Source organism: Drosophila albomicans, chromosome X (genome assembly GCF_009650485.2).
Source record: "Drosophila albomicans strain 15112-1751.03 chromosome X, ASM965048v2, whole genome shotgun sequence".
NCBI classification, from domain to species: domain Eukaryota; kingdom Metazoa; phylum Arthropoda; class Insecta; order Diptera; family Drosophilidae; genus Drosophila; species Drosophila albomicans.
In genome coordinates, this window is record NC_047627.2 from 30,024,681 (window position 1) to 30,043,599 (window position 18,919).

Sequence of the window (18,919 nt, forward strand, 5' to 3'; positions counted from 1 at the left end):
ACGTTGAAAAGAGTATGCGAATTTCGGTGTTGCGTCATTGTTGGTTAGTTTTCTTGCTTTCCTTTGCATTATTTTGATTCGCAAAACGGTAAAAACGTGCGTTGTGAACGGTCGAATTTGTGCTGCGCCTTTTGTTATTGTTGTTTAATTCAAAAAAGCTGAAATCAAACGAGATTCATTTCAATTTAAAAATATATAAATATTATACACTATATTAGTGGAAACTTTCGCGAATGCTATTTTTATAAACATTTGTGAAACAAAAGCAAAAAGCAAAAAAAAAAACAACAATGAATTAAAAGGAATTGGTGAAATTGTTTACAACAAAAACACATTCATAATAGTGTATTGTAAATATTTATACAAACACAACACCATCAAGTGCCTATTTGGAAGCCAATGTCAAGTAAGTGGAATTGTTTATGCTCAAGAGACTTCACATGGCTACAAAACTGTTTCACCCCCCTCCCCACCCAGCTGTTCTCTTCACAGCTGAGCGAGAGCTGCAGGAGAGAAGGGAAAAGCTTGTTGATGAAAGATCCCAATTGTGTTTCGTGTCATGCCAAGACCGAGACTGCAAGAATTTTATGCAGATCGTTAGATGAATCGTCTTGTAGAATGCTTCTTGCATTGAGTCTGGTGTACGCGCCCTCTTAGCGCAACGCGTAATTTCCCTAACGCCTACTTTTCTCGAACATGTGCAATTTTGTGTATCATTTGTCATTTGTTTTGTGAGTGCTGTACGAGAAAGTTGATTTTTTCCTACGCGTCTTTTATAAAACAATCAGAGGTAAGTTGTTAATATTATTAAACTACTATTCTAATCTGATTTAAATTAAAAAATATATTTGTATTTGTATTTATATTTACAGTTTTGAGGACCACGAAAGAGCTACGTTGGATGATAAAAATAGAAACTACAAGGCATTGTTCAGGGCGAAGAATATTGAAAACGGCGAAATAAATTAATTTTTTCTTTTAGCTATTATATTATTTAGTTATAAGTAAAACTGTTTAGATAATATTATATATAAATTTAAGTACTCATTGTATTAGTTTTAATAAATTTAATTTCAAGTATAATAAACATTTTATTTACTGCATATATTTTTGAGCGTATTTTTATTTTGCATATTCCGAACTACGCACTAGAATCTAAGCACAGATTTTCGGCAAGAGCTGCACCGCATATTTTCTACAAGAAACGTCGAGTACAAATTCCGCCAGCGCAGCCGAGGGAAATTTAAATTTCCCTTTGGCAAGAATTTATACTCGACGAGTCTTGTAGATAATCAGTTCCGCATATACGGCAAAACGAAGTGAGTAAGTCTTTTCGCATCTTGTGTCTACACATGACGGGACTGGAAGAAAACTTGTATATTGTCTACGAATAAAACACAATCGGGATGGTGTGAGCAGTGGGGGAGAGGGGGAAACACTTTTGACTCTTCCATCTTTCCATTGCGATGCTCTCATCATGTTTTTCTTTCGTAGTGTTTCTGTTATAAATCAATTAGTCTGGACATGCCCGTTAGCTAAATAATACTTATACACCACTTGAACATGACAATTGCTACACACATATGTATGTGTATGTGTGTGTGTGTGTGTATTTGTTTGCCACTCCCACACATTCTGCAATTAAAACAAATGGCAACGGAAATTAATGCAGAGCAAGTGCTTTTCCAAAAGTTTTGCAAATTAATTCATTTTATTAGTTGGCCACCTGGAAAGTTCAATATTACCAAACTATCGAAGATAAAAGCAAACACAAAGCAGATTTAATTAAATCACTTTTAACTGTGTGAAGTAGAAGATTTGGGTTGTTGCATTGGCTAGTGTTAAACATGTAGTATAAGTGTCAGCTCCTTTGTCAGCTGCTTTGTATAAGATCCTTGGCTGGTAGTCTTATACTTTTCACATTCCCTGCTGACTACGCTTCTAGTTCTATTGCATTCGATCGTAGCTGGCAGTCTTATAATATTGCAATGAGTGGTAGTTTAGGCTTAACTTTAAGTCTTATACCTTTCACATTCCTTGCGGCTTATGTTTCTAGTTCTATTGTATTTGATCGAAGCTCGCGGTCTTATACTTTTACGTTTCTTAGCAGCTTATGGGATCTTAGCTTTGAGTCTTATACTTTTCACATTGCCTGCGGTATAAGTTTTAGTTCAATTGTATTTGATCGTAGCTTGGCAGTCTTATACTTTTACGTTTCTTGACAGCTTAGGCTCTTAGATTTTCACTTTCTTATACTTTTTACATTCCCTGTGGTATAAGCTTCAATTCTATTACATTTGCTGACAGTCTTATACTTTTACGCTTAGGCTCTTAACTTCGAGTCTTATACTTTTCACATAGCCTGCGGTATAAGTTTCAGTTCAATTGTATTTGATCGTAGCTTGGCAGTCTTATACTTTAATGCTTAGGCTTACGTTTCACATTCCTTGCCGTATAAGTGCCGGTCGTTATTATTGTTGTTTGTTTATTTGTAGCGTATTTGCGAGTTAATTGTTTTTGTTGATTTTTGATATCGTTTTTATACGTTTGCTGTGTTTACTGTAATTGCAGCATACGAGTATTTGCTAGTCGAGCAGAGCCCTTTTGCCTCATTGTTATTCTTTTGTCTGCACATTCAAAGTCAACATAGTTTTCTCAGGTTCGCGTAATCTATAGAATGCTTTATTTAGATTATACGTATATGGTTTATTGGAGGCCCAGCCAGGTAACTCTATATACTCTATGTATACACTCTTTGTGTCTGATAAATAACCGCTGCTGAGATATTTCCCACTAAATTGTGACCTTATAAACGCAAAACGCTTCACTGGCTTCATTTTTTATTTTCCATTTCATTTCTTTATAAAACCAAACAAAAAAGTCTTGCATCATTCAAGTGCTAATTATGATGAAATGTGTGTGTGTGTGTTCCACAAGTGGGGAACTCGTAATCTATTTTAGTAATTATATGGGACTATCTTTAGCCATATCTCAGCCATCCATCTATCGCTAAAGAGCACCACGATTTGCGTCAGACTCAATCAAACAATTGTTTTTCAACTTTTTTAACTTTCAACTGTATGGGAAAAAGAAAAATAAAGGATGACACATCAATATGATATGAATCAAATCATCAAGACAATCTAGCTAACCGATTGTAAATATATATATATATATACAAGAACATTGGAACTTCGATCATTCTGCACGCAAAATTCTTAACGTAGCCAAAAACTTGAAGTGGCCATAAATAGCCCCTACTAACAATATCCCACATTATTATTATGGTCGTCACAATAAACCTTATCGGCCCCAAGAACAACGTCTATGCCATTTAAAACGTGTCCGAACAACTTGACGACGACTCAGATGCCGTTTCTTCGCCATCCGAGTCGCTCAGCTTCAGAAAATTTGAAGGGTATTTCACAAAAATCGAAGAGAATTGATCCTCTATAAGATCTTTATTTGTGAGTTCGCCATACAGCTCGTAAATAATAAGTGCAAAGTATAGTGGGGAGTTTTTGGGAATTCAAAGATCAGAGATTAGTTAGGATATTAAGATTAGATATGGTTATGGAATGGGTTATGTCTTATAACTGATAAATAAGTGTGTGTAGGGGAAATATTGATGCAATTCAATTGCAATTCTTGAAGATTACTTCATTTTTTTAAGTTTTAGTTTAGTATATAAATAGATAATTATATAGTACAAACTCATTTTGGTATATTTGTGGCTTAACAGAATTTGTAATATTCTGATTGTAATGAAATTTTGAGGATAACACGTTGAAAGACTTTCATTGAAGTGTGCTTTGAAATAAAGGATACCGAAGTATTAGATTGTATAGTATGCAGTATTAATATTAGATTATATAGTACTAAATAATTTTGGTATATTTGTGCTTTAGCTTTCATATTCCGATTGTCATGAAATTTGGGAATAACAAGGTGAAAAATGAAAAGTTTCCAAGTATTAAATTGTATTTGTTTACGTTGATCTTTAAATCTTTAATCTTCCGATTGTAATGCAATTTTGAGGATAACGAGGCTTAAAACTTTTAAAAAGTGAAGGAAATTTTGAGGATATCAAGACTAAAGTGTGCTATGAAATGAAGACTAAGCAAGTATTAGATTGTATACTATTCACGAATTTTGGTATATTTGTTTTTCACTTTAACAAATATTCCGATTGTAATGAAATTTTAAGGATAACAAGAAGAAAGACTTTTAAAATTGAAGAGTAACTTAGTAATATATTATATAGAATTAATAAATTTTGCTATACTTGTGCTTTATCTTTTAAATAATAATCGGATTGTAATGAAATTTTGAGGATAGCAAGACGAAAGACTTTTACAAACGAAGAGTAATTAATTATTAGATTATATGGTATTAACTAATTTTGTCCAAGTATTAGATTATGCTACTTTAACAAAAATGAGGTGTGATTTTTCCTTCTACTTCCTCTTGTTACATACGTGTTGTCTGCTTCGTTATGCCCGCTTTGGGGTTAGTGCATCAATGAAAATGTCTGCCAATAATGGTAGACGAGAAAAGCACACGGCCCCGCAATGAAAAGGCAAGTAAATCCACTCCAGCAGTCGGCACTCAACGATCTCTCAATCGCATCGAAAGGGGTTCACGATTGTTTTGCGATTTGTTGTCTATTTGGTTGATTGTTTGTCGTCGTCGTCGTCGTCGTCGTGACGTGGTTCATCAGCCTCGTTTGCAGTGTAATCGAATTGCGATTTGGCTATTTAAAAGCTACCCCACAATTAATTGCACCCGACAGTCCAGTTCGCAGTTTAGATCAGAGCGAAAGAGGTAGGAAGAGTGTGTGGAAGAGAGAGTAAAAACGCTTTATCTGCTAGCTGAGATTGCACATGTAGCTGATAACTAGAGTACGAGACACAATATCAATTATTATCATGCATCATATATCGTGACTTTTACAGCTTTGCCTGGCATCATAAAATCATCATAGAGGCAGCCCAATCATCAGTCAGCGATGTCATCAACAGCCACCAACAGCAACAACACGGATCACAGCAAGCTGAGCGATGTGGGACTGATCGAGGTGCAGCTGGATAGCTTGGATTCCACGCACAATTTCGCCGCCTCGAATGGCGGAACACCTCGGTCCAAAACCCAGCCGGATCAAAAGAATGTCTTCAAATCGAAGGTGTTCATCATTGCAGTGAGTTTCTCCTCGGTCCTCATGATTGCCATGTGCATTGGCTTTCTCGTCCACTACGAATTCGCTGGCGATGTCAGCGACATGGAAACCGTTGCCTATTGGCACGTCAAACTCCCGGAACAGCAACAAGTTTGGTACGATCGGGGAATCGATGAACTGAGGCTCGCTTTAAATCGTGAACTCAATCGCCGACGGGCCAAGAATGTTGTGCTCTTTGTCGGCGATGGCATGGGACCCAACACAGTGACCGCAGCTCGCATCTATCGCTACAAGGAGGAAGGTTTGCTCAGCTGGGAACGTTTTCCGCACATGGGACTCCTGAAGACGTACTGTGCCGACAAACAGGTCCCCGATAGCTTCTCCACAGCCACAGCGCTATTTGGCGGCGTCAAGGTTAACTATGAAACAGGCGGCGTCGATGCAAATGTTCCGCTTGCCAATTGTACTGCCTCGCTCAACGAGAAGAATCATGTCCAGACGATACTCAACTGGGCCCAAGTCGATGGCATGCGCACAGGATTCGTGACCACAACTCGTGTCACGCACGCAACGCCAGCCGCTTTGTACGCTCACGTCGCCGATCGTCGCTGGGAGAGCGAGGCCACAATGCCATCGGAGGCCCTGCAGCAGGGTTGCCTGGACATCGGCAGGCAGCTGGTGCAGCATGCAACAGGGCGACAGATCAATGTAAGTTTCTAGTGAGTAAAAACAAAGCTAGAGAACTTCTTTGACTTTACAGTCGAAGGTTAAACCTCTTAGTGGCAAGTTAATTAACAGTGTTGTTACTTTTAATGCTATTGAAAACTGACAGGTCTTCTTAAATTTGAATTAACAGAACTCGTAACATTGATTTCACAGTCGAATGTTATGACTTTTGGTCGTATGTTAATTAACAGTGCTGTTGAACTTTCGTCTTGCACCTTGCTAAATTGTTTGTTCAAATACTTCCACGTCTATTACAGAAATTCCTAAATTGCATTCAACAGAACTTGTAGCATTTGACTTTACAGTCGAATGTTAAGACTTTTGGTCTCATGTTCATTAACAGTGCTGTTAAAGTTAGCTAGTGCCTTGCTAAATTGTTTGTTTTGACATACTTCTACGTCTATTGTCCGAAATTTTATAAAATGAAAAGCTTACATTCAAAAATCATCGTAAATTGTAATTAACAGACCTTCTAACATTGACTTTACTGTCGTATGTTAATCCTTTTAGTGGCATGTTATTTAACAGTGCCGTTAAACTTAACTGGCTATACTTCAAATACTTCTAAATGGTAATACTTCTAATGCTACTAAAAGCAAACATTCACAGATCTTCGTAAATTGCATTTAACATAACCTATAACATTGACTTTACAGTCGTATGTTATACTTTTAAGTCGCATGTTAGTTAACAGTTCTGCTAAACTTTCACCCTGTTTCTTGCTAAATTGTTTATTTTTTCCGATTGTAATGCAAATTTATAAAACGTCATCAGAATTTCACAAATTGCTATTAACAGAACTTGTAACATTGAGTTAACAGTCGTATGTTAAACCTTTAAGTCGCATGTTAATTAATAGTGCTGTAGAACTTAGCTTGCTAATTTGTTTATTTTTAAATACTTCTTTATTGTCCGATTGTAACAAAATTTTTAGGACATCACCATTGATGTGTACACAAAGCTTAACATTCGCAGATCTTCGCAAATTTCAATAAACATTACTTGTAACATTTTCTTTACAGTCGTATGTTAAACCTTTTAATCGCATCTTAAATAACAGTGCTGTTTAACTTGTCTGTTATCGTCACAATCGTCACTCTGATCGAGAATCACTTCCCATCCATATTTAAAAGCTTTAATGCGTACTTTATTAACAACTCCCTCCGCTCACTTACTTCGCAGGTCATTATGGGCGGCGGTCGTCAGATGCTTGTCTCGAATGTCACCGACTCGGCCAGCGATCCGCTGGACACGTGGGCAGGTCACTCGACCGATGGCCGTAATCTCATCAAGGACTGGACAGACTACAAAGCCGATCAAGGCGTCTCGCATGCTGTGGTCCAGAACAATGGCGAACTGCGGCAATTGGATGCCCAGAATACGGACTATGTGTTGGGGATCTTTGCCAACGGTCATCTGAAGTACGATCATGAGCGAGATCAGAGCGATGCTGGGATGCCATCGCTGAGCAACATGACGATCAGAGCATTGGAGGTGTTGGGCAACAGTGACAAGGGATATTTGCTAGTGGTGGAGGCGGGAATGATCGATCAGGCGCATCATCGTGGCAATGCCCGCAAAGCACTGAGCGAGGTGATTGCCCTCAACGAAGCTGTTCAAGCGGTTCAAGCGTATCTCAAAAAGAAGTAAGTTAGCTGGCGATTGTTGTTATTATATATTTTCGATTACTTACTTACCTTAAACAGAGATCAGCTGGATGAGACGCTGCTGATTGTGACCGCTGATCATGCGCACAGTTTGACCATTAACGGGCATCCGGATCGGGGAGCAGATATTTTGGGCATGGCGGGCACATCGAAAACCGAGGGCACGCCGTATACGACGCTGACGTATGGCACCAGCTATGAGGGCTTCCAGGTGGATGCCGAGCGAATGCAGCGTAAGAATCCAGCGCTTACCGATACCACAGATTGGGAGTACACGCAACAGGCGGCGATCAACACCAATGAGAATCTTCATGGCGGCTCTGATGTGACGATACATGCTCGAGGTAAACTCCATTGATTAATTGCTTTCAATTGAATATCGAATTAATCTATTTATATTCTGCTTGCAGGTGCCATGTCGTATCTGTTTCATGGCGTGCACGAGCAAAGTTATGTGGCCCATGTCATTTCCTATGCCCTGCGCATTGGACGCTTCCGTGATAGCACAATTGCCGAATCCCTGGCAGAGCTGATGCCGTTGTAGCTTTAAATCTCGCATAATGTTGCCTTGGATTTATATATATACCTTTTTCATCTTATTTACATATTGTGATAACTTAGTGTTTTTTTTTTTTGTTTTTTAGTAATAAGCGCAAAATAAATAGCCAATGAGCGTTAGAGATATTTAAAAATAGCGCTCTTGTTGTTTGGCGTTGCCAACCAGTAGACCGGGGCGTTGCCAGATATTGACATTATTGAACAATTGAACTTGCGAAAAAAATGAATGTCTGTATATATTGTTAATTTCGTAGCAATTGATTTTTAATTTTGTGTCGTAAAAATAATTGATAGAACAAATTGTTATATACTGCGTTTAGAGTTTTTAAAATGCTAAAACAATAAGCTATTTAAAATACCGCGCCTTTTTATATGCGTTTTGCTTAATATACCAAAAACCCATATGTAGTGTGACCAGTTGGTAAGCCATCAGGCTTCTGCATGTTGGTATATGGCGGTATATTTTAGTAATTCAGTTTGCGGTCACGCTGTTTGTTGTGAAGTTCTGCCTGCTAGATTGTTAAAAGTGCAATTGTAACAAAAAAAATTAAATAAAAACAAGAACAAAATACGCATTGATTTCCTATAAAGAGTTTGCATATTAGAGCCGCGTTTTCGCTGACGTTTGGTGCCGAGTTATTCTTTTTTTTTCGTTTTATCTTTCGGAAAGTGGGTGAAAAAATTAGCAGTGTTCATTATTTTGTTAAAGTGTTTGTTTGAGTGTTGCGTGTGCGACGGTCGCATAGAAAATACACGAAAAAAAGGAAATAAAATAAAATAAGAAAGGAAACGAATTAAGTTTGCAAAGGGCTGAAAGCCAGAGTGACAAAAAAGCAGCAGCGAAAATGGCGTTGAAAATGTTGGTTGGCCAGAGTAAGTGCAATGACAAGTGTTCTAATTGGAGTTATTTTTATTTGCTGCCTTCTCTAATTCTGTTGTGACTAACACACTCACACAGCCATAGACACATACCCATACATACATACTCAAACATAGCTATGGACAAGGTTGTGATAAACATGACGCCCCATTTAAATTCACTATGACACACATACATATGTATTGAAATCCTATTGTACAGAGTCAAGTTGATATGCAAAAAAAATACAACAAAAAAAAAAAAGGTCTGCATTTGCATATTCTTATCAAATAAGCAGTAGCAGCAGCCCCACACGGTGTCCATCGATTTTTCCAACACACACATACAAGCTCCCACCCAAGCGACGCCGACGCGCAGCAGAGCCAAAAACGCCAACGCTTCTTCATGGTGTAGGTGGCTTCTGTGTGTATGTGTGTGTGTGTGTGTGGGCTGAGACGGTGACCTTTGCCGCAGGATAAGCGCTGCCTGTTTAGTAGATGTGGAATTCATTTATCTCTCTTGGCAAGCGTTCGCAATTTGCAGTATAATCGCTGATCAAAAATAAAATCAATCAGGCAACGCCATTTACTAAACGGCTTATTTCAAGCATTCTTGTTGTCTCCCTTTTTTGATGTTATTTTCGTAATTGTTGTTGCTGCTGCTGCTGCTGTCGCTGTTATTATTATTGCTGTTTTTGTGGATGACTCATAGGCGGTGCTTATGGAACGACGCTTTGCTTTATGAGTAATACTTTTACCTCATCTCTTTACCCCCTCCCCACCACCAACGCATTGCAAAACGTCTTAGCTGCTTATGACATAGTTTCCCCCCCTTCTACCCTTTAAACGAACTTAGCAAAGGGTATGCTATGGAATGCAAGTCAGTAAGCGAAGCGTTGCTTTCACCCTTCTAAGGGAGCAATTATAGATCTCATGAAGAGTTATTTATCTTATTGTGTTTACTAAAAACATATTTTTGCATATTTAATGATTGTCGTGCTTTCCAGATTTATTTTACTAAAATAACGAATACAATCCCTTTCAAATTTATTGCCATAAAGTTGCACTGACTGTAGGAAACTATTAGTTTAACTATTATTTATTAATAAAAATGTTCTTCTTATTCATCACATTGAAATTCCATTAGCATGATGTGATCTTCTGGTTTATAGATAAAATCGCACCTAAGGTCGGGGAGTCCAACTATTTTTCGTGCCAATTTGAAGGCATAGTAGTGGGTACACTAGCAGCTACCCTGTAATTTTGAAATTTAATCATTTTTGATCTTTCTATTGGCATAAAACATTCCTTTTCATTAAATATTTGTTGCACAGTAACAGAACATAAATAATAGAACATCAGTTTAAATAAATACTAGTGGGTACACTAACAGCTACCCTGTAATTTTCAAATTAAGGCGTTGTGATCTTGCTATTGGAATAAAATAGGAATTTTATTCTGATATTTGTTGCGAAGTAATTTTAAAAGACTTTTTGATCTTTCTATTGGCATAAAATATGAATTTTAATTAGATATTTGATGCGAAGCAACAGAACATAAGCATTAGTTGTGGGTACACTAACTGCTACCCTGTAATTTTCAAATTAAATCATTTTTGATCTATCTATTGGTATCAAATATACATTTTAATTAGATATTTGTCGCGAAGTAATTTCAAAAAGAGTTTTTAATCTTTCTTATGGCATAAAATATGCATTTTGATTACATATTTGATGCGATTACCAAAATCTATCCATATTATATTGTTTTTATAAGTTGACTAATTGTTGAGGTAATTTAATTTTCAATAAGCATATTTTTGAAACGATTTCCGGTAATTGTAGTAATTACTTCATAGAATCTGAGGGCAATCTTTTCGCTTAATCATATTAATCAGTCGACAGTATAAAAATACATTATAAGGGTATAAAAGAAAAATTTCTTATTTGAAGATCTGTTAATAGATTAGGAAATAGGGCAGTTAAACGAACTACATAACGGAAAGCATGACAATCTTTTCGCTGAAATATGCAATTTTCTTCTTTTATTCAGCCGATGGTATAATAATAAATATATATATAACTTTATTCCAACTTTGCAGAGATCATGAACGAGGTGGTGAAGTACAAGCCGCCGCCACCCAAGAAGGCGGGCGCAGCGGCAGCTCCAAAGGCAGCCGGAGCCGGTGGCATTGAGTGGCGTGTCCTCGTTGTGGATAAGCTGGGCATGCGGATGGTGTCCGCTTGCACCAAAATGCATGAGATTAGTGCCGAGGGCATCACCTGTAAGTCGTTGACAGTTACACACAGAATGATAAAGATTAATTATCAATTTGCATTTTCAGTGGTGGAGGACATCAATAAGAAACGTGAACCGCTGCCCACAATGGATGCCATCTATTTGATCACGCCATCGGATGAATCGGTGCGCTCTTTGATTCGTGACTTTGAGAATCCGGCACGTCCGATGTATCGCTATGCGCACGTCTTCTTTACCGAGGGTATGTGTCAGCCGTTCAGTCGGCCAAAAGATTCTATATCTATTCTTTTCGATACAAAAACAAAAAAAGTCTATTGAAGAAATTGCAATCGTTATATATAGTATATTTTTGGCTATTTTATCGATACGTTATCGATTGTATTTTATTTGATTTTCATTTCTTGTATTTATTTTTTTGTTCTTCCATGAATTCAACAAACAATCTCCAATCCATAAAACCTCTGCACACCCCTCGTATACATACCGTATACCTGTTCCGTTACTCTTCTATATATAAATAATAATAATTGATCGTATGAATGTGTAAATAACGTGTAGCGATACCTCCGCGCATATTTGAAATGCTGCAATCGCACAAAGACATTTGTCGGCGATATGTGCGCACCTGCAAAGAGATCAATATTGCCTTTTTAGCCTATGAAGCACAGGTATAGTTTCAATGCAATTAAATCCATTCCTCAGACTCTGACTTCTGACAGTTTTCGTCACAAGATACACATATAAAACACTTATTACTCGTTACTCGCCACTCGTTACTCGTTGCTTTGTTGGCACACGTTGTTGCCGGTGTCCTCACTCATTCTCTTTACTAAAAGCTGTGCCAATCGTTTCGTGAAACGATGTGTCCTCTTAAGTGCTTACAACTAACTACAGTTTATGTTGGGCGATACATTAAAATAACTGATAAACGATATAATACACTTGCATTACCCCTCCACGAATTCATTCATAATTTATTTTGTACGATTTTGCGTTTGCGTTTTTGTTTGTTATTTGTTTTTATTGCTTTGTCGCTCTGCCAATCTCTAGAAATGCCTCTTGTCTCTTTAACTATATATATACTATCTGTCGATTTCTTACTCAAAAAAACTTTACGCTCAATGAGTTTACTTTACAGGATTTTAGACACTAAGCAGTGAATTGAACTATGGGTGCTACGACTACGTTTAGTCTTCGTATAACTCTTAACGCAAAAAAAAAAAAAAAAAAATCCAAAAAAAAAAAAGCATAACGATAACATCTATTGATAATCAAATGTCATGCATCAATTGTAGTAATGATAAGCAAAATTTTATATTATTTATAAATAATTGTAGTTTGCCCGGAGGAATTGTTTAACGATTTGTGTAAATCGTGCGCTGCAAGAAAGATCAAAACTCTAAAGGAGATTAATATTGCATTTCTACCATATGAATGCCAGGTGCGAAAAATAAAACCAAAAAAAAAAAACCTACAAATATTTACAAAATATTCGTGTAAAATACAAAACAAAAAACCCTTTATCTATCTATATATCTATCTCTCTCACCCCCTCTCTCTCTCGTACTAGAGACAAAGACATAGTAAATATAGGCATCTCTATCTGAGCGATTTAGCACTTAATGCTCTCTCTCTCTGTCTCTTTCTATTATATTTATCGCTTTCGACTTGTATCTTCAAAGTCTTTGTATTGTGTATATTAACTGTCTCTGTCTCTGTCTCTGTCACACACACGCGCTCTCTCTATTTCTTTTACTGTCTCTGTCTCGCTGTTTAAATATATGTATATGTACTATATATGTGTTGTACTTGCTGTTGTAAATAACCTGAGACACTTACAATTCAATTCAATCAATCAATCTATCTGGATCCTGGCAACTCGTTAACGTTAACTTTTAACCTGGTATTTACCAACACTGTTTTTGTTTTACCATCCAGCCAGTTAGCGGTCCAGCCTCTAGTGAAACGATACTCTTCTAACGAGTCTATAATTTAAGTCTCAAAACCAAGATCTCCTTAAGTTTTGTTAAACTTGTTTTGTAGTGTTCAATTTAATGTATGTAAATTGTATACAGAAAAGCAAATCGTGCCTAACCTATATAACACTAATATCAAACAATAATACAATAAAATGACTAATCCTCATCAATCATGAATTAACTACACAGTGGAATCTCTTAGCGAGAATCGCACTTAAATCAATAATAAAAAACGCTACTCGTTTCGCTAGACACAAAGTGACCAGGAACGTTTAAGTTCAACTCGCAACGAGTTGCTTACTCGTTATTCGTCATGTTGTGATGCGGCGAGTACAACTCCAGGGCGCAAAAAAAAAAAAACCAAAAGAAAAGAAAGAAAAACCAAAACTAACTGCAAAATATGATTATTATATTTATTATTATTCTCATGCTATGTATTCAACTTTTATAACTGTATAACAATTGTCAATTGGTTTCGTGTTCTCTCGCATACTGTTAACTGTATATATATATATTGTAACTCGTTAGCGTTAAGTACACACATACATATGCACACAGTCTAACACAATCAAATTTACACTTGCGTACAGCCAATTTTATGCAATTCGGTTAAAATAATATGCATAAATATTTTAAAGCAAAGTTGTGCAATCTACTAATTGAATTTAAAAACAAAAAATTAACAACAAGAACATTTTGCATAAACTTGGCTGTGTTTCCGTTTTCTCGTGTTGAGCTTAGCTTGTGTTCGTTCTATTTCACTCCATCTGGCCATTTTGGCTTGCGCTATGGCGTTGCCACACTTGCGCACAATCTCCTTAAGCAGGAGAAAACGGAACAACGCGCTTTTCTAAACAAGCTTTCTCTTTCATTCATGCATGCTGCTCTTTGCTCTTTTTGTTATTGCTATTGGTGTGCGTGCGCATAACATTTAACAAACGCTGGAAGGAGAAGCCCAGCAGGCAAATGCAAATTGTGTATTACATTAAAATTGATCGAGCTGCAATGCTTGCTGGACTGCTCTGACAACTGCACATACAAGCTCAAGCACTTGCTGTATATCGATAAATTGCTGCATAGCTGTTATCGACAGAGCAAAAAGCTTACGCTTACACACACACACACACATACATACATATTGCACCGTCCAATGACCGAGACAACCCTGAAATAAGAAAAAAGAAAATCCCCCCATTCGAGATATTCGATAAATTTCCCTAATCGAAATCGAACAAAAAAGTTCGCCCCGAATTAATGTGAGCACTCTTTCTGTCGGTTGTCCGGTCACATTTGGTTGGTCCGCATGGTCGCCATTTTGTTTGTTGTCGCAGGTGTTCTCACTGGACTCGCCGGACACGTTCCAATGCTTGTACTCGCCGGCCTTTGCCTCCATCCGTGGCAAGCACATCGAGCGCATTGCCGAGCAGATTGCAACGCTTTGCGCCACGTTGGGCGAATATCCGAATGTGCGCTATCGCAGCGATTGGGATCGCAACATCGATCTGGCTGCCTCGGTGCAGCAGAAACTGGATGCCTATAAGGCCGATGAGCCAACCATGGGCGAGGGGCCGGAGAAGGCGCGATCCCAGCTGCTCATCTTGGATCGTGGCTTCGATTGCGTCTCGCCATTGTTGCACGAGCTCACATTGCAAGCCATGGCCTATGATTTATTGCCCATTGTTAACGATGTCTATCGATACACGCCCGGACCCAATCAACCCGACAAGGAGGTCCTCCTCGATGAGAACGATGATTTGTGGGTCGAACTGCGACACGAGCATATCGCTGTCGTCTCCACCCAGGTGACGCAGAATCTGAAGAAATTCACCGATTCCAAGCGCATGAGTTCCAGTAAGTGTGCTTCACATACATAGTAATACGATACGACGTAAGTTAGAGTATTGAATAAGAATAGATTAGATTAATGGAAAGGGTTTTACTACTTATTTAAAATTAGAAATTCACATTAGTAAGATTGAGACTTCAACCAGTGCTTATCGAAGACATGAACCGGAAATTCAATTCTTACTACTTAATAATAATAAGAATAATAAATTCACACTAGTTAGATTAAGACACAAACCATAGCAAGTACTTTAACTAGTGCTTATCGAAGACATGAACCAAGATGCAACACACGGGTTATAAGATAATTATATTAAGACACAAACCATAGCAAGTACTTCAACCAGTGCTAATCGAAGACAAGAACCAGAAAATTCAATTCTTAAATAATAATAATAAGTATAATAAATTCAGACTAGTTAGATTAAGACATAAACCATAGCATGAACTTCAACCAGTGCTTATCGAAGACAAGAACCAGAAAATTCAATTCTTAAATAATAATAATAAGAACAAAAAATTCACATTAGTTAGATTAAGACACAAACCATATCATGAACTTCAACCAGTGCTTATCGAAGACAAGAACCAGAAAATTCAATTCTTACTACTTAATAATAATAAGAATAATAAATTCAGACTAGTTAGATTAAGACATAAACCATATCATGAACTTCAACCAGTGCTTATCGAAGACATGAACCAGAAATTCAATTCTTACTACTTAATAATAACAAGAATAATAAATTCACACTAGTTAGATTAAGACACAAACCATATCATGAACTTCAACCAGTGCTTATCAAAGACATGAACTTGGAAGTGCAACACAGGCGTACTAAGAACCAAAATAAATGTATAAGTGTTGATCGTCAAATGTATCGATATCCGATTGCAGCAGCGGACAAATCATCGATGCGCGATCTGTCGCAGATGATCAAGAAGATGCCGCAGTATCAGAAGGAGCTGTCCAAGTATTCCACCCATTTGCATTTGGCCGAGGACTGCATGAAATCGTATCAGAACTATGTGGACAAACTGTGTCGCGTTGAACAGGATCTGGCCATGGGCACCGATGCCGAAGGCGAGAAGATCAAGGATCATATGCGCAACATTGTGCCCATTTTGTTGGATGCGGTAAATAGAAAGAAAGAGTTTAGTGAATTCTTAGTTCTCTATAATTAATTCACTCTTCCTTCTGCGTAGAACGTGTCAAACTATGACAAAGTGCGCATCATTTCGCTGTATGTGATGATCAAGAACGGCATCTCCGAGGAGAACTTGACCAAGTTATTTACACACGCTCAGCTGTCCACTAAGGATCAGGATATGGTGCGCAATCTGAGCTATTTGGGCATCAATGTGATTGCCGATGTAAGTTGAGCTGAGTGATGACATTTTGCGAATGATTAACCTAATGGAGTTTGTGTTTTTTTAGTCACGCAAGAAGATCTATTCGGTGCCACGAAAGGAGCGCATCACGGAGAGCACATACCAGATGTCACGCTGGACACCGGTGATCAAGGACATTATGGAGGATTGCATTGAGGATAAGCTAGATCAGCGACACTTTCCATTCCTCGAGGGACGCGCCCAGAATACGAATTACCATGCACCGACTAGCGCTCGCTACGGCCACTGGCACAAGGACAAGGCGCAGACGCAGGTGAAGAATGTGCCGCGTCTGATCATCTTCATTGTCGGTGGCGTTAGCATGTCCGAGATGCGTTGCGCCTACGAGGTGACCAATTCAGTGCGCAACTGGGAGGTGCTAGTCGGCTCATCGCATGTTCTATCGCCTGAAATCTTTCTCAGCGATTTGGGCAGCCTCTCCAAGGAGGATTAAGCAAACCAAAAACAAACACACCGAACACATACACACACACAAAATCCTTCTTAATTTTCCGGAATCAAAAAGAAAAACCACACAACATAAAGAAGGAAGTGAAAACTATGCTTATTACATCTAGCCAGTCTGTAATTTGTTATTTGATATATATATATAAACATATATATATATATATACATATATGTACTTTGTTCGATATTCATTATAAGCGTATCGATCTGTTCCATTATTGTTCATTGCTCACCCTACACAGGTGGTTTATTGACGACTCTATATATAGTATATATACGCACCTCTTGAACTAACTAACCCACAGATCAAAAGAACAATACAAACACACACATACTTAACCAATAATAACTATGTACACTCATATATATATATCTAGATAAACAGTCCGATGTATGTATGTCAGCCCAACTTCTCCGATATATCGTATATATAGTTAGTTATATATGAGTGCATATAGATTTGTCAGCTATTTATGTGTGTCAACTCGTTTATTAATTTATAGTTCAAAAATAGTTCGTTGTTATTACCGAAATGAACTTATTTATCCGCTCTTTAAATCGGAAGTGGAAAAATTACAAGAAAAAAACAAAAAAAAAAGAATTGATAAAGATATATACTGTTTGTTGTTTATGTACATCACAAAAAAAAGAAAAACGAAAGGAAATTAGTCAAATGTAGTTATGCTAAATGCGAAATTCAGTTAAACAAAACAAAAAAAATTCAAAAATATTTATTAACAGAGCTGTTAACAGAGGCTGCAGAGCCACTGTGTGTTTAACAGTATGTTAACATTAACAGTTTAACAGTATGTTAATTGCTTCTCGATGTCGAAATGCAAAATAGTTTTTCAAAGTTTCATAAAGCGATCTTGCACCATTAACATAAATAAATTCAACACACACACACACACAAACAAACACTTAACAGTTAATGTTAACAGCATGTTTATTCTCTATATATCGAATGCAGTAACAGAAAAGGATCGACACACACACATACAAATGCGCTCATATACACAGACACTTAACATTAGCTCAGATACAACGCAAAATATAAAAAACGGTTCGCGTCGCGTGGGCAAAACTTGTGATTCGAAAATCGAATTTTAAATTAACAAAAAAAAAAAAAAATGAAACGAAAAGAAAAGAAAACAACTTTAAACGAAACACAATTAATTGCATAACAGCATTAGCTTAGCATTTTGAAAAGCAATATTTAAATTTGCAAGAAATAAAAAAAAAACATGGTATATGTCTTTCAATTGAAGCCAATAATATTGTGCGCCTTCCACACAAAAAAAAAAAAAAAAACGAAAAAAAAGAAAAAACTTGAGAAACTCAATACTTAAACTACGTGTATTCGAAGTCAAATGCAACATAAAACTTTTTCAAAAACTAACAAAAAGAAGCTTTAAATCTGTTTAATAAATAGTCATTGAACTAATTGAAAGGCAATTGTTAAACAAAACAAAACAGAAGAGGGAAAACTCGTAATTATACAAAACAAAAAAATATACTAAACGCTCTATATACATATAAAAAAACATGCATATAAAATACTTATACTTACCCTTATAATTCACTCTTATACTTCACACTTATACGAATGCCATACACACACACACACATATATGCGAGATGCATTCCGCGATTGGCAACGTAGCGATAAATTGCATTTACTATAGTACAACAACAGCTACAACAACAACAAGAACAACAACAACAACAACAATATTAATGTGTATGTATGAATGCAATAGCACTTCTCCCTTTCTCTTCTATCTTATGTATTATTAGTTTTCTCCGCTCTTGTTATTTTTTTTATATATACATACATATATATCCTTACTATATCATAATAATAATAATAATAATAATAAAATATTTAAATATATATATCTCTACATATTTTTGGTTGTTGCATTTTTTTGCCCTTCCTTTTCTTTTATTATATTGAAATCTTAGCTAAGTAAGTTCTCTCGTAAATAATA

General features: G+C 36.9%; 2 protein-coding genes and 1 long non-coding RNA gene across 8 annotated transcripts; 2 read left to right on the forward strand and 1 right to left on the reverse strand.

Annotated features, from left to right (window-relative positions):
* Window positions 1-126: 126 nt before the first annotated feature.
* Window positions 127-4,578, reverse strand: LOC127565015 (uncharacterized). Of its 2 annotated transcripts, none has more exons than XR_007954404.1 (2): window positions 4,479-4,578; window positions 127-158 (listed from the first exon to the last, which is right to left on the reverse strand). It is a non-coding gene; the product is annotated as an uncharacterized LOC127565015 (long non-coding RNA). The 2 variants fall into 2 exon arrangements; XR_007954405.1 differs by lacking the exon at window positions 4,479-4,578 and adding an exon at window positions 2,436-2,552.
* On the forward strand, window positions 151-8,966 carry LOC117578155 (alkaline phosphatase). 3 transcript variants are annotated; one of them, XM_034263375.2, is made up of 5 exons: window positions 151-406; window positions 4,956-5,884; window positions 7,085-7,548; window positions 7,609-7,913; window positions 7,980-8,966. In XM_034263375.2, the coding sequence occupies exons 2-5, from the start codon at window positions 5,009-5,011 to the stop codon at window positions 8,111-8,113; spliced, it is 1,779 nt and encodes a 592-aa protein (XP_034119266.1). In that variant the 5' UTR covers window positions 151-406; window positions 4,956-5,008; the 3' UTR covers window positions 8,114-8,966. The 3 variants fall into 3 exon arrangements, with proteins under 3 accessions (XP_034119266.1, XP_034119268.1, XP_034119267.1); XM_034263377.2 differs by lacking the exon at window positions 151-406 and adding an exon at window positions 3,400-3,467; XM_034263376.2 differs by lacking the exon at window positions 151-406 and adding an exon at window positions 4,732-4,824.
* LOC117578154 (protein ROP) lies at window positions 8,620-18,206 on the forward strand. 3 transcript variants are annotated; one of them, XM_034263373.2, is made up of 8 exons: window positions 8,620-9,000; window positions 11,087-11,269; window positions 11,330-11,485; window positions 11,803-11,912; window positions 14,555-15,074; window positions 15,967-16,205; window positions 16,275-16,442; window positions 16,507-18,206. In XM_034263373.2, the coding sequence occupies exons 1-8, from the start codon at window positions 8,973-8,975 to the stop codon at window positions 16,912-16,914; spliced, it is 1,812 nt and encodes a 603-aa protein (XP_034119264.1). In that variant the 5' UTR covers window positions 8,620-8,972; the 3' UTR covers window positions 16,915-18,206. The 3 variants fall into 3 exon arrangements, with proteins under 3 accessions (XP_034119264.1, XP_034119265.1, XP_051857819.1); XM_034263374.2 differs by lacking the exon at window positions 11,803-11,912 and adding an exon at window positions 12,582-12,685; XM_052001859.1 differs by lacking the exons at window positions 8,620-9,000; window positions 11,803-11,912 and having other exon boundaries at window positions 11,120-11,269.
* The last annotated feature ends 713 nt before the right edge of the window (window positions 18,207-18,919 follow it).